The 12,215-nt window shown below is 35.0% G+C and overlaps 7 protein-coding genes across 7 annotated transcripts; 3 read left to right on the top strand and 4 right to left on the bottom strand.

Moving 5' to 3' along the window:
• Positions 1-38: 38 nt before the first annotated feature.
• Positions 39-1,461, bottom strand: MONOS_1946 (uncharacterized protein; the record flags this gene model as incomplete). The annotated part of the gene is made up of 1 exon (XM_067871831.1): positions 39-1,461. The coding sequence occupies one exon, from the start codon at positions 1,459-1,461 to the stop codon at positions 367-369; it is 1,095 nt and encodes a 364-aa protein (XP_067735650.1). The 3' UTR covers positions 39-366.
• Positions 1,462-1,573: 112 nt separating this feature from the next.
• On the top strand, positions 1,574-4,172 carry MONOS_1945 (putative protein phosphatase 2 regulatory subunit b gamma; the record flags this gene model as incomplete). The annotated part of the gene is made up of 10 exons (XM_067871830.1): positions 1,574-1,774; positions 1,847-1,963; positions 2,012-2,159; positions 2,219-2,289; positions 2,357-2,489; positions 2,631-2,762; positions 2,948-3,141; positions 3,264-3,344; positions 3,489-3,611; positions 3,749-4,172. 10 exons carry the CDS (start codon positions 1,574-1,576, stop codon positions 4,022-4,024), a joined length of 1,476 nt encoding a protein of 491 aa, XP_067735649.1. The 3' UTR covers positions 4,025-4,172.
• A 123-nt stretch (positions 4,173-4,295) lies between these two features.
• On the bottom strand, positions 4,296-5,095 carry MONOS_1944 (putative mediator of RNA polymerase II transcription subunit 7; the record flags this gene model as incomplete). Its single annotated transcript, XM_067871829.1, has 6 exons — positions 4,296-4,377; positions 4,422-4,495; positions 4,560-4,637; positions 4,689-4,777; positions 4,827-4,896; positions 4,949-5,095. The coding sequence occupies 6 exons, from the start codon at positions 5,093-5,095 to the stop codon at positions 4,296-4,298; spliced, it is 540 nt and encodes a 179-aa protein (XP_067735648.1).
• Positions 5,096-5,135: 40 nt separating this feature from the next.
• On the top strand, positions 5,136-7,123 carry MONOS_16790 (tubulin delta). Its single transcript, XM_067869662.1, has 5 exons — positions 5,136-5,307; positions 5,397-5,538; positions 5,603-5,733; positions 5,782-6,510; positions 6,669-7,123. The coding sequence occupies exons 1-5, from the start codon at positions 5,166-5,168 to the stop codon at positions 7,064-7,066; spliced, it is 1,542 nt and encodes a 513-aa protein (XP_067735647.1). The 5' UTR covers positions 5,136-5,165; the 3' UTR covers positions 7,067-7,123.
• Positions 7,124-7,335: 212 nt separating this feature from the next.
• MONOS_1943 (putative 60S ribosomal protein L13a-1) lies at positions 7,336-8,846 on the top strand. The gene is made up of 4 exons (XM_067871828.1): positions 7,336-7,411; positions 7,542-7,642; positions 7,752-7,766; positions 7,837-8,846. The coding sequence occupies exons 1-4, from the start codon at positions 7,383-7,385 to the stop codon at positions 8,682-8,684; spliced, it is 993 nt and encodes a 330-aa protein (XP_067735646.1). The 5' UTR covers positions 7,336-7,382; the 3' UTR covers positions 8,685-8,846.
• Positions 8,756-11,128, bottom strand: MONOS_1942 (uncharacterized protein). The gene is made up of 3 exons (XM_067871827.1): positions 10,957-11,128; positions 10,377-10,895; positions 8,756-10,289 (listed from the first exon to the last, which is right to left on the bottom strand). The coding sequence occupies exons 1-3, from the start codon at positions 11,069-11,071 to the stop codon at positions 9,049-9,051; spliced, it is 1,875 nt and encodes a 624-aa protein (XP_067735645.1). The 5' UTR covers positions 11,072-11,128; the 3' UTR covers positions 8,756-9,048.
• A 48-nt stretch (positions 11,129-11,176) lies between these two features.
• Positions 11,177-12,195, bottom strand: MONOS_1941 (uncharacterized protein). Its single transcript, XM_067871826.1, has one exon. It carries the CDS (start codon positions 12,183-12,185, stop codon positions 11,370-11,372), a length of 816 nt encoding a protein of 271 aa, XP_067735644.1. The 5' UTR covers positions 12,186-12,195; the 3' UTR covers positions 11,177-11,369.
• Between the last annotated feature and the right edge of the window lie 20 nt (positions 12,196-12,215).

The following is a 12,215-nucleotide window of genomic DNA, read 5'->3' as shown; positions in this document are numbered from 1 at the left end:
TAAATGTGAAAAACGAATGAATTTCTTTTGAAAAAATATTGTACTGCTTGAAAAGGAAGAGTTTTATTAAATTTGTGCAGTAATTTCCGAAAAGCATCAAAATAAATGGAAAAAATGAAATAAAAAATAATATTATGAAAACGAGAAACAACAAATGATAAAAAAGCGATCAAAACAACGAAAAGTGCCAACATTTCTAGACAGTGCATATTTTTTACATTGCTATACAATTTTCAATAAATGTTGCAAAAGCTGCACATTGGAAAAAGATTCTCAATAAATTGTTAACTCTATTTGTAATATGTATCTCAATGAAAAATTATGATTGTCTACATATTTTTTATAAGTTAGCAAAAGATGTCTTCATCAAGTAATGAAAGATGTTGTTTTGCTAACATCAACCAAACTATGAAGTTCTTTTAATAGAGTATCTGTCATTCCGATTGTTTGCTTCGCAAGTGGTGAATTCACATATGCACTCATTCCTTCCAGAGTGTGTATGTCTCCACCTCCAACCCACCACAACTTATTTAATCTCTGACAAAGACTTTTTAACTGGTCTCGTTCAAAGATCCTTTTTTTAACAACTTCTTCATATTCTGGAAGTTCTTTTGTTGAAGAAGAAGAAGAAGAAGAAGTATCTGGAATTTGCGAAGGAGGATACCCCAAATCATAAATTGTTTCTGCGCCATCCAATAAACCTTCTTTTAGCCATTGTTCAATCATTTCAAGACTCACGCTTTTGGAGATGGAAAAATAATGTCCCAACAAAGCAATTCCTCCAGCATCGTGAATGACTTTACAACATTCTCTAAGATCTGTAATTGGTATATCAGATGCCATTCCTTTTGTCCATCCATCTCTTGAAAGAAAAAGCGGATATGCTTTGTCCCAAAGAGATTTGGCATCTATGTCAGGAAATCTTTCTCTCAATGACTCATCTGTTTCTCGCTCCTTTTCAAATCTCTTAACAATTTGCTTCATAACCTCTTCATTTTCTGGATGCATTTTTAATGCTTTTATTGTATGTGGACGTCCAACATTTCCCCCTCCGCTTGCTTTTAAACAATCTTCTTCAGTTATATTGAAACCAAAGCTGACAAGTTTTTTTACCAAAAACTGCATTCGTTGAATACGGCGCTCTTTTGCAACTTTACAATATTGTTGAAGCTGTTCATCGAGAGGATCAACAAATAAACCAACAATGTGAAAATTTGACGGAGTTATTCCCAATTCAATCGGTGGACGAGCAGTTATTTCAATACCCCACACATATTTCACTGGAAAATCCTTTTTCCAATATTCCGTATTTAATTCAGAAACGATATCCGTAGACGGAAGAGAATCGTGATCAGTAAAGCCAACAACAGAAAAACCATTTTTTTGTGCAGCTTCAAGAAATTGCATGTGAGTCAATACTCCATCGCTAGTTGTTGTATGATTATGTAAAGATTCAATCATGGAAGTAACAATTTAAATTCCACAATATATAGAAAAAAATAAAGAGAAATGCAAATTTCGTAGAATTTCAAACAATATTATGTAAACATTTTGATCATTAATTAAAAATTAAATGTCTTTATTACAGAATGAAGCTCAATCAACTTTTGAATCGCAACAAACAAAAAAGAAAGTTGATTGTGGATTACTTCTAGACAACTTATTCACACGAAAGCAATCAAAGAAAGAAGTACATAAATCTTTTCGTTATATTCCTCGATTGAAAGTTAAACAAGAAACAAGAACGAAACTCGAGGAAGAAGTGAAACAAGAGGTATTTTGCAATTTAGCCTTCCATAAGTTTTGATTATTTTTTTTGTTTTGGCTGTTTTATTTTTAAAATTAGGCAAAAGCAAATTTTTTAAATGCAAAGTTAAAAACGATTTTGACAACAACTGAACTTGCTGAATTATGGACCTCACTAATTGAGCAAGCAGGAAAAAACGAAGAATCAAATGGAAGAGTTTGAATATTTTTATTTATTCTATTCAAATAATATTTTTTTTAAAAGATTAATTATGACGAGTATTTAGAAGTTAGAAATCGAATGCCTCCAAAAATTCAAACTTATTTTACACCGTCATTGTTTTTAAAACTCGAGAAAGATGAATACGGAAGAATCAGCATTCTCACATTTTTTCAATTTTGCGTTCGGAAAAGTGTGTTGTCTTTAACAATTTTAAAAGAACTGTCCAATTGATGTTTTTTTTTTTTTTAGCTTCTTTTTTCAGAGCTAAAATTACGATTAGCGTTTTTGATACTACAGGAACAGGCGTACTAACTGAGACAGTTTGTGAAATTTGATAAATAATAAATCAAATATTCTCAATAATACATGCAATTTTTATTAATTTAGAACATGGACGAATACATTACAGAAATGGCTAAATCATTTCCACAATTACAACGAGTGGATGAATCTGTTATTCAGTATTACAGTGTTCTTGGCACGCGCAAATTCTTTTTCTTTTTGGATCCAATGAGAACTCGTATGCAAAAAAATTTCAAAAAGAAAGAACAGAAGAGTGAAATTGAATGTAACATTCAAATTTATTTATATTTATTAATTATTACTATTCTTTAAAACACTCACAAAAATGCTTTTGTATCGTTTCATGTTTCAAAAACAGAACAAATTTCTATTAGTTCAATTTTGGCATCTCCAATATTATCGGAAATGTTGTCTATGCAAGAAGCTGAAATCAGCGAAGAGGATCTTGTTACAAATTGGTTCTCACCAGTTAATTTCCATCGAATTTATGGTGTGCTTTGAAGCAATTCTATCATTTCTAAATTTGCATTATATTCATTTAATTCTCATCAACATAATAATACATCATTATTAATCTATACCTTTATGATACACTTCTTTTCTTTCTTTCTTCCTTCCTCTTTTATTGTACATTATATTCTGATTATTGATTTGTTGCTTTATTACGCAAAACAGAGAATTATTTGAATCTTGACATTGATGGAGACGGATTGCTAAGCTTGGATGAATTAAAAAGATACGCGAGAAACTCTTATGCTCCTGTATTTATAAGCCGAGTTTTCCAAGAGTTTCACACTTTTCAAGGAAAATTAGATTTTAAGAGTTATCTTACTTTCATCTTGATGATTCGGTACAAATCTACTCCTGAGGTGTGCAAATTCTATTGATTTTCATTAATTGTGGTAATTTTGGTAATTGTGCCTTGCAATTCACTATTTGAATCCATCTATTACAACTTGAATTATTCTTATTATTATTTACTTATTGATAGGCTCTTCGATTATACTTCAAATTGTTTGACTTTCAAAAACGTGGTTATTTAACAGCTTATGAAGTGATGTATTTCGTAAGGGTGTGCTTATCTTTAATTGTTTCAAAACATTTATCAACAAAACATTCGTTTTGGGATTGATTATTTCCAAAAACATAATATATATATTTTCCACTTATTGCATCATACTAATTATTGCAAATCTTCATTTGCTAACATTCAAAGGACATGGTTAATCAGCTGCCTGAATGCGGAGTGGGGCTGACATACATCCCAGAAGATATCAAGGACGAGGTGTTTGATCTTGCAAGACCAGCAGAACCTGGTAAAATAACTGCAAATGATTTGGTATTCAACTTATCCTTTTTTAAACAAAAGATTTTTATGATATTGCTCAATGATAATGCTTTTACAATCGTGCGACTTGATGAATGCTCACATCTATTTTTTACTTTTTTTAACCATTTTTTCAATCATTTAAACAGATTCGATGCCGATCCGGAGACACAATTGTGGGAATGATGACAAATTGCATCCGTTTCTACAACTACGATCAGCGTGAATTCAATGCGGCTGGGGCAAAAGAGCACATTGAAGAGATCATTCCAATTCCAGAGGAGCCAATGATGGATGGAGCAGAAGGAGACATGGGCCAAGACGGGGAAATGAAAGATCGAGATGATTTTGGAGGCGAAGAGCAGAGAGAAGGGGATCACAATCATCTCCTCGACGATACAATTCATCCAGACGCAGAATTGTGAACATTAAACTAAATTCGATTTATACACTTCCAGTTTTTCATTTCATCCACATCATCATTCATTGTTTTTTCTTTCCCTTTCAAAGTTGAAATTTTATTTGTTGTCATTGTTTTATAAAAAATAGATAATTTTAATTAAAAAACATTGTTGATACAAAGTGCAATTCATTGAAATGTATTTTATTTTTTGTAAAGTTGTAAGATTTTCGTTAAAAGTGAAATGATGAAATGCTAAATTAATGAAATGCAATTTATAAAACATGATTTAATATTTATTGAGTACCAGATAGTTCTGCTCCCACTTTTGAAAATTTTTCTAATGCCTTTAACGACTCTTGAGCTGCCGATAGTTTCCTGAAAATAACTAATAAAATTGACAGAATAAAACGAGCTCACACGTCCTAAGTCTTTCTATTACTTGTTTTCGATAAAATAATTGCTTCCGAAGTGTTAATATCAGATCTTCTCGAGCCTATTGCATTTAGTTAATTCAAAAATGAATAAACAGTCTATTTCAAATTGTGCTTTTTACAAACCTGAGTCTCTCTACATTCATTGAGGAGATAATGAAGATTCAAAAAAACCAATTCACATTGATCAATTAGTTTTCCAGACTGCCAAATGAAATATAATAATGAAATAATCAAATTATAAAAAAGACAAACAACTTCAGGAGGCTTGTTATATGATTCGAGAAGCTGATAAAAAAGAGCTAACAGAAGTTTATTTAGCCTCTTTAATTCTCCAGGAATGTCTGAAATTGAAGAATCTATGTGAGAAAATGAATAACTTCAAGCACAAACCTTTAAATTGTTGGCTTTTGAATAGTTCCTGTTTTCCTGTATCTGCAAACGACGGAAGTTGACTAACAGTCTTTTTATATGGAAAACACTTTAAACAAAAAGTTACTTATTCTTTATCAAACCGTAAGAAGTATTCCAAATGATTTGTAAGTTTCACCATGACTTGGGGGAGGAGGTGGAGGTGGTGGAGTGGGATTAGATTCATCATATAAAGAAGCCCATGGTGGGGGTGGAGGATATGATGAGACTGTTTCAGATAGTCCAGACATAAAGAAAAACTGACTAAAATTAATTGCGGGCCATGCGATCTAAAATGATTGAAATTATTGATTGAACAAGATGTCTCTTCTCACAATTCAATTAGGGCAGTACGGAAATCAAATGGGAACACGACTATTTGATATATTATCAACAGAATACGCTAATTACGATCCACATACATCAGAATTGTTTTTTCAAGAAAATGAAGAAAAGAAAAAGAGTTTGAGCAAATATCATGAGAAAAAATTTTATTTCTATATTGCTTGATTGCATAAAACAAAATCCTACGATATTTTCCAAAACCAACAGAAGCACGTTGCATTCTCGTAGATATGGAAGATAAAGTTGTTCTTCGTTCTCTTGAAGAAGCATCTCGATCTGCAACATGGAAATATGATCCAAAAAATGTATTTGTAAGAGAAAGTGGTGCTGGAAACAATTGGGCCTTTGGGTATGTTCATTTTTTTTTGAAATTCACTTATTCATAATAAACTTTCTGTTAAAACATTTAACAGTTATCAGAGATTAAGCAAAACTATGCACGAAGTAGTTCTGGAAATGGCGCGAAAAGAAGTTGAAAGATGCTCAAATTTTGAAGGTTTTTTAATGCTTCATTCGCTTGCTGGTGGAACAGGTTCAGGAGTAGGTTTTGGATTTTATTTGTTTTTAAATATCAAATGAAAATTATTGAAAGGAACTCGTTTAACGGAAATTTTAAGAGATGAATATCCTTCATCACTTATTATAAACCAGGTAGCCTGGCCGTTTTTAACTGGAGATGTTGTGGTTCAGAATTACAACGGAGTTTTGTCACTTGCTCATCTGAATCAAGTGAGCAATGCAATTATAGTGAGTGAAAATGAAGTCCTTCGGAACACATGCACACGATTGCTGGGAATAAAAGAGCCTTCTTTCAATGATATGAATACAGTCATTGCGGAGAACATAGCTGGCGCTTTTCTCCCAAGCTGCCCTGTTCCCCTTTCTTCATTGTCAAGCATCCCAACTCTTCTTGCTTCTTCTTCATCGCGAGAAGGGCTGTGGCCACAGGGCTCATTAAATCTCTTTTCTCCAGCTCCACTTCTAAGCCTTCCAACACAAACTTCTTCTTCTTCAGCTTCACCTTCTTCTTCGTCTTCTTCTTCTTCCACATCACCCGCCAGCACTTCAACAACCCTCACGTCATTCGAGCTCTCCTTTCTGGGGAAAGCATCTCTCTGCTCGTCTGCCTCTTCTCTCATCTCGCAAGTCACCGGACACCCGGGCTTTAAGCTGCTATCGTTCAAGTCGGTTCCTCATGTCACTGCGAAGGCGCTTAAGCACACAGAAGACACTTGGCCTTCTCTTCTCCGCCGCCTTTTTGAAATGGTTGCGCTGAATGCCCAGACGGAAGATCGAGTGAGAACTGTTTCGTCTGCAATAGGTTTGTTCCCTTCTCTCTCTCTCCTTTTCTTTTTTTTTTAATTGTATCATTTTCTGAATTTTCTCCAAAAAAATTCTTTTTCCAAAAATTATTTTAATTTCATTTTTATTTTAACCAACATCTCCCGCACAACATATAAAATCTGCCTCTTTCAACAGCACCCCCTTGCATTTCGCTCTCGAACGATCTCTTCATGCGGGGCACCCAGTTCCAAGTCGCGACCAATGCGAAGGACACAGTCAAGTGCATTGAGCGGTTCAATGAGCCGAGCCTGCTCCCTTCCTGGGCAATCCAAGGGCTGAATGTGTGGATCTCTTCGGTCTCCTTCCGGAGCCTCCCAACATACAGCGCTGTCCTCTCGAATTCACAGGCCATCCTCTCGCCGCTGAAGACGATGATGCAGAATGCACTGGTTATGAGCTCGATCGGCGCACATCTGAATCACTATGAAAAATTTGGCATTGGAAAAGATCACTTTGAAGACTGTTTGTGTGAGGTTGAGCAAATCATTGAGAATTATGATTCACTTTCACATACATCAGGAGCAAAAACTTGATGAAATAAATACATATGCATATTCCGCAAGTGTATTTAATATTTGTTAATTTATATTGCATTTTTGTGCACTAATGAAATTAGGAAGGAAAAGTTCAACTTTGTCTAACATTTTTTCAAAAGATAATGCCTCAATTTAAAGCGGCAAAACAAATTGAAAAATTACTTCTCATTGAGTATTTATTAATATTTGAAAGCAAAGAAATGATTAATTGATTATATAATTTTTCACGTTTTTTTCAGTAATCGAATTATGGTATAAAAAGATCTCGATATATCCGTCTTTGAGTCGAGTCTTGATCTCGCCGTGAGTAAAAATGAGAACTATCGTTGTAGATTGCAAAGGGCATGTTTTGTTTTATGCTGATAAGATTATTTTTATTTTTTTCGACACTATTTTGCTTGTCTATATTCTTTCAATTTGTGATTTCTGCGATTGAATGAATTATTATCAATAACTTTGATCATATTTTCAGACATTTAAAGGGGAGGCTCGCTTCAGTTGTTGCAAAGCAACTGTTAAAGGGGCAACACATCGTTTTGGTTCGTTGTGAAGAGGCTAACGTTTCTGGATCATGTTTGAATCAATTTTTTTCATTATCCATTTGCATAATCAATTTTCACTATGTATATGTTGGATTTCATATCCATCATTTAACATTTCATATCTTTTTTTGATGGGATAGTTTTCCGTAATAAGAGTATGCAATTCATTTTTCTTTTATTATTCTTTTATAAATATTTGACCAAATCATCTTCTGCATCATAAAGTCCTCTTCATGCAATATCTGCACAAAACCATGAGACACAACCCCGCTCGAGGTCATGTTCACTATCGCGCACCTTCCATGATGATCTATAAAGCCGTCAGAGGTATGCTTCCTCACAAATCCACTCGTGGACAGGAAGCCCTCAAGCGCTTGAAGGTATTTGATGGTGTTCCACCAAAATACCAGAAAGTGAAGAGAATGGTTATTCCAGATGCACTTCGCGTTCTTAACTTAAAAGCTGAGTCAAAATACACACGTCTGGGTGATCTTGCTTCCCAAGTTGGATGGAAATATGCTGGTATCATCTCAAAATTGGAGAAAGAACGTCTCGCAAAATCAAAAGCATATTACTACCGCAAGCAAAAGGCAATCAAGATGCACGCAATTCAACTTCGCAAATACAGAAGAAAGGGAATGAACAAAGTCAGAGATGCATTGATTCAAATCAAGAAAGCCGAGATGATTAAAAAAGATCCAGAAGCAGCCAAGAGATTTGCTGAAAAGAAGGCAAAGAGACAAGCTGAAAAAGCTGCAAAGAAAGCAAGAAAGGCTTACAGAAAGAAGATCCTCGAGAAAGTTGCAGCAAAGAAGGGACCAAAGAAGTTGAGCAAGAAAGAACAAAAGAGAGCTGAGAGGAAAGCAAAGAAGGCAGCAAAGGAAGCTAAGAAGAAGGATGCAAAGAAGGATGCTAAGAAAGACCAAAAGAAAGTTCAGAAGAAAGTTGAAAAGAAAGTTGAGAAGAAAGGAGCAAAGAAGGGACCAAAGAATGTTCCAAAGAAAGTCGCAAAGAAAGCACCAAAAGCAGTTGCTGCAAGCAAGCCAGCACCAAAGAAAACCGTAAAAGCATAAGCACTTCCTTGTTTTTTTAAAACTTTACTCACAGCATGGACAATCGAGAAAGAAATTGCCTCTCCGGTATATTTTTTTATAAAAAAAGTCTTTAAATCAATGAAATTCCAAGAATTATTTGATGATACAAAAAGTATCACACTTTAACATAGAAATGATAATAAATTAAACGGGATTGTAACAAAGTCAATGATATGTTGCATATTACACGAAAAAACAATGAACAAAATCTAATACAAAAAATAAATGTATAAAATAGAAACAACAAAAATTTGAAAACACATGAAAAGAACATAAACATGATGCAAACACAAAAAGCAAACGAAAAACAAATACGATAATAAATTATTCTTTAAATCTCAATTCAGAAGTCCCAGCTTAGCCCTTCACTTAAAAACCGTTTTTGATCAAGCTGATCAATAAACGAACAAAAAAGCAGACTAATCATTATGTCCATTACTCCCGCGTCTTCGCACTCGTCTCTTGCCCTCATTGCCCACGCTGTCCACAGGTGGTTGTGCTTCTCGTCGCGGAACCTGCGGAACAAGTGGCGGATGGCTACAGCAGCCGAGCTCCGGAGGCAGTTGTTGCACTCAGCAGCGTCGCTGAGGCGCTCGATGATTCCAGTGACGCCGTGGTGTGTGATGATCAGCGGGATGTTCTTCATCATCCCCGCGCGGATGCACTGCCCGATGATGCGCACAGACACCATCCGCCACTCCGTCCGCACGTCTCGCTCGTGCGCCTCCTCTTCTTCAATCGCCTCTTTTCTGAGTGATTGCCTCCATTCTCCATACATCCCTGTTGATGCCGACATGCTCTCTGTACTCGGCTTCCTCTCCATCTGATCTGTTGACTCAGCGTTTTTCTCTGTTCCTTCCGCAGACGCCTTTGATTTGTGTTTCCGCTGCATCAGCCCAATAACTTTTTCCACTAGCTCCTTCCGCTTCACAAATATCACCACCATTCGCGGTGCTCCTATCAAAATGTGCCACAAAAGCCACAATCCATCTGAAATGGCACATTGCTCTCTTTCCTTCTCTTCTGCAGATTTTCGGTGTGTATTGCGCTGTTGATTGACTGGAGTTCTCCTTGATGAATGGCTGAAATCTTCATTAGCTTCGTTTTCACCGTCAAAAATGTTAGTTGCTTCGCAATCTGATTCTTCATTATTGTTATTTGCTCCATTGCAATCAAAGAAGCATTCATCATTTCCATTTCCGTCTTTTTCACTAGTGTCTTTCGATTCACGCACCATTGAAGATATGTTTGGAGATATTTCATTAGAAGCCTCAAGCATATCCTCATTTTCATCATATACCCCTAAAACTTCTTCCATCAAAGTCATGATGTCTATTTTGGTATTTATTTCAATCAGTTTTTCCTCTTTCCACCCACACAACCGTCCCAGTGCCCACATTCCCCAGCATACACTTAACTTAGACAATTGATTGAAATTACTTGTTAAAGAAGGCTGAACAATCGATTGGCTTGCAGATGATTCAAGTTGTTCGACAAGTCTCTTTTTTAGCTGCTTTGAATGGCGTGCAAGTGCAGCTAGCGCATATCCATCAAGTTTTTTCTCTAAAATCCATGGAAGATGCACTATCATGAAAGTTGAACCACGAAGTTTGTTCAAAAAAGTTAATAAAATGCTGTAATTTGAAAATCAAAGTTTAAAAACCAACAAACTTTCACTCTCAGCTAAACAATAAAGAGCAGAAAAAGCTCGTTCGACTCGTATTTGTTGATGAGGTGTTTCAATGGATTGCGTAATTTCATCAGCAAGAATTGGTGAAATAAGAAGAAAATGATCATAGTCAATCCACCTTGCTTTCGAAATATAAGTAAATGTAAAAACTGCATGAGCCTTTCTCGTTGGTTGAATAAGCCCACGTTCATTTTTAATTGTGGATTCCATTGAAAATTGAATTCCTGATTTAGGGAATGTAGTTTGGCAAACATTTTGTTCTCCATTTCCCACAAAAAGCACTCCACGAAAAGAAATGTCTTCAGAAAGGCACATAATCATAAATTGGATGTCTGAGCCTTGAGGTGATGCAATATATAATTCCATTAAAGAAAGACAAAATTTATAATCTGCAATTTTCCTCAACTGTAAAAAGGGAACGTGACGAATTGTTTCTCTAAATGCTCCAAGTGAAATCAGTAAACTCGAACGTGGAGAGGCTCTTCCAAGATACGAATGTTCTAAATTATTTATAATTCGGACAATCGATAAAATGGAAATGATTTATAACAAATTCGATACCTTGAAGTGTTTCGACAAAAGCATGAAAAGAATGAACTTGAAGGAGCTTTTGTGTTGCGATAGTTGGTGAAATTGAAAGTGGAACAAATAAAGATGGTGAAAAGCTCCTCAACATTTTAAAAAATATATTTTGTTTTCCTCAAATTGTCAAATTATAAGATGTATTTTTAATATTGGTATATTGGATCATTTAGATTTTGTGAAAAAAACAAACGAAAAATAAACAAAAATAAGTACTGTGCATATTTTCCAAAAGCATTTAATCCTGTATGAAAATAAAAATGTGATGGAGAAAATGAAGACATGGTTTAATAATCATTTACATATATAATAATGTTTTAATGAACTCAGAAAAAATTCAAAAATAATAATCTAAACAGAAAAGAATAAGATAATCTAATTTATGATATGCCTTAGGTATTATTGACCATCGTGTATGTTTGCAAAAGAGGTTTTTCTTCTTCTTTTGTCTCAGGTTCAGGATCAGCAAGGGCTTTCAATCTGTCTTTGAACCAGAACGTTTCACCAAACTTTTTATTGACAATCAAAAAGATTCCATACATAGCAGGTAGGCCAAGGTTTGTTTCAACCAATGAATCAATGATAAGCGTGAAAAAGCTATTTTTGTTCATTGGACGAATTCCTGTGATGAGAAGAGAAAACTCCCATCCGAACTGGACGGTAATGCCAATGGCATTCAGCCACAATAAATTGATACGCTTTTTAGGATCTGTGCGGAATAAATTCAAAACAATCACAATTGAATATGACACAGCAAGGAAAATTGCCATAAATCCATGATAACTACCAGTTCCACGGGAAATAGAAACTTGACCAAAAGGTGCACCATAGTTGTCTGCAACAAGAGGAGTTGTTATCCATTCACAGACGATAAGAATCGTAAATTCAATCGCTCTTTTATCTTTTCGAAGCCAAAGCCAAATATAAGCAAAATTTGTGATTCCATAACTCATCGAAAGCCAAAGCAAAAATAATGCAGTATTTGCTCCAACAACTTTTCTCTCATTTAATGCGAGATGGAAAATTCCAAAATCAACAAGCCAATAAAGAATTCCTCCACAAAGAGACCAAATGAAAGTTGCGTGCCTCCCCGTGATGAAAAGCAAAACAAGCAAAAGCACAAGCCAAACGCAATCCAATGGGATATAAAGGTAATTTAAATTCCTGGACGGCACAATCTCGATATCTCTACCAGCTTCAAGAAACATTTATTCTCCTGTTGGGCATTTTGATCTTAT

The sequence above is a fragment of the Monocercomonoides exilis genome (genome assembly GCF_001643675.1).
Source record: "Monocercomonoides exilis strain PA203 chromosome Unknown scaffold2-2631571, whole genome shotgun sequence".
In the NCBI taxonomy this organism is placed as follows: Eukaryota; Preaxostyla; order Oxymonadida; family Polymastigidae; genus Monocercomonoides; species Monocercomonoides exilis.
The sequence above is the reverse complement of the archived record's forward strand: the minus strand, read 5'-3'. Positions and strand labels throughout refer to the sequence as shown.

What these genes read in the sequence shown, in the direction of transcription:
- MONOS_16790 (XM_067869662.1), top strand. Translation starts at nt 5,166, where the DNA reads ATGTCTCTTCTCACAATTCAATTAGGGCAGTACGGAAATCAAATGGGA. An exon ending in GGAAACAATTGGGCCTTTGG is followed by an intron (nt 5,539 to 5,602) that starts GTATGTTCATTT and finishes AACATTTAACAG; the next exon opens with TTATCAGAGATTAAGCAAAA. An exon ending in AACTGTTTCGTCTGCAATAG is followed by an intron (nt 6,511 to 6,668) that starts GTTTGTTCCCTT and finishes CTCTTTCAACAG; the next exon opens with CACCCCCTTGCATTTCGCTC.
- MONOS_1943 (XM_067871828.1), top strand. Translation starts at nt 7,383, where the DNA reads ATGAGAACTATCGTTGTAGATTGCAAAGG. An exon ending in ATCGTTGTAGATTGCAAAGG is followed by an intron (nt 7,412 to 7,541) that starts GCATGTTTTGTT and finishes TCATATTTTCAG; the next exon opens with ACATTTAAAGGGGAGGCTCG.
- MONOS_1942 (XM_067871827.1), bottom strand. Translation starts at nt 11,071, where the DNA reads ATGTTGAGGAGCTTTTCACCATCTTTATTTGTTCCACTTTCAATTTCA. An exon ending in TTTTGTCGAAACACTTCAAG is followed by an intron (nt 10,896 to 10,956) that starts GTATCGAATTTG and finishes TAAATAATTTAG; the next exon opens with AACATTCGTATCTTGGAAGA. An exon ending in TTGTTTAGCTGAGAGTGAAA is followed by an intron (nt 10,290 to 10,376) that starts GTTTGTTGGTTT and finishes CTTTCATGATAG; the next exon opens with TGCATCTTCCATGGATTTTA.
- MONOS_1941 (XM_067871826.1), bottom strand. Translation starts at nt 12,185, where the DNA reads ATGTTTCTTGAAGCTGGTAGAGATATCGAGATTGTGCCGTCCAGGAAT.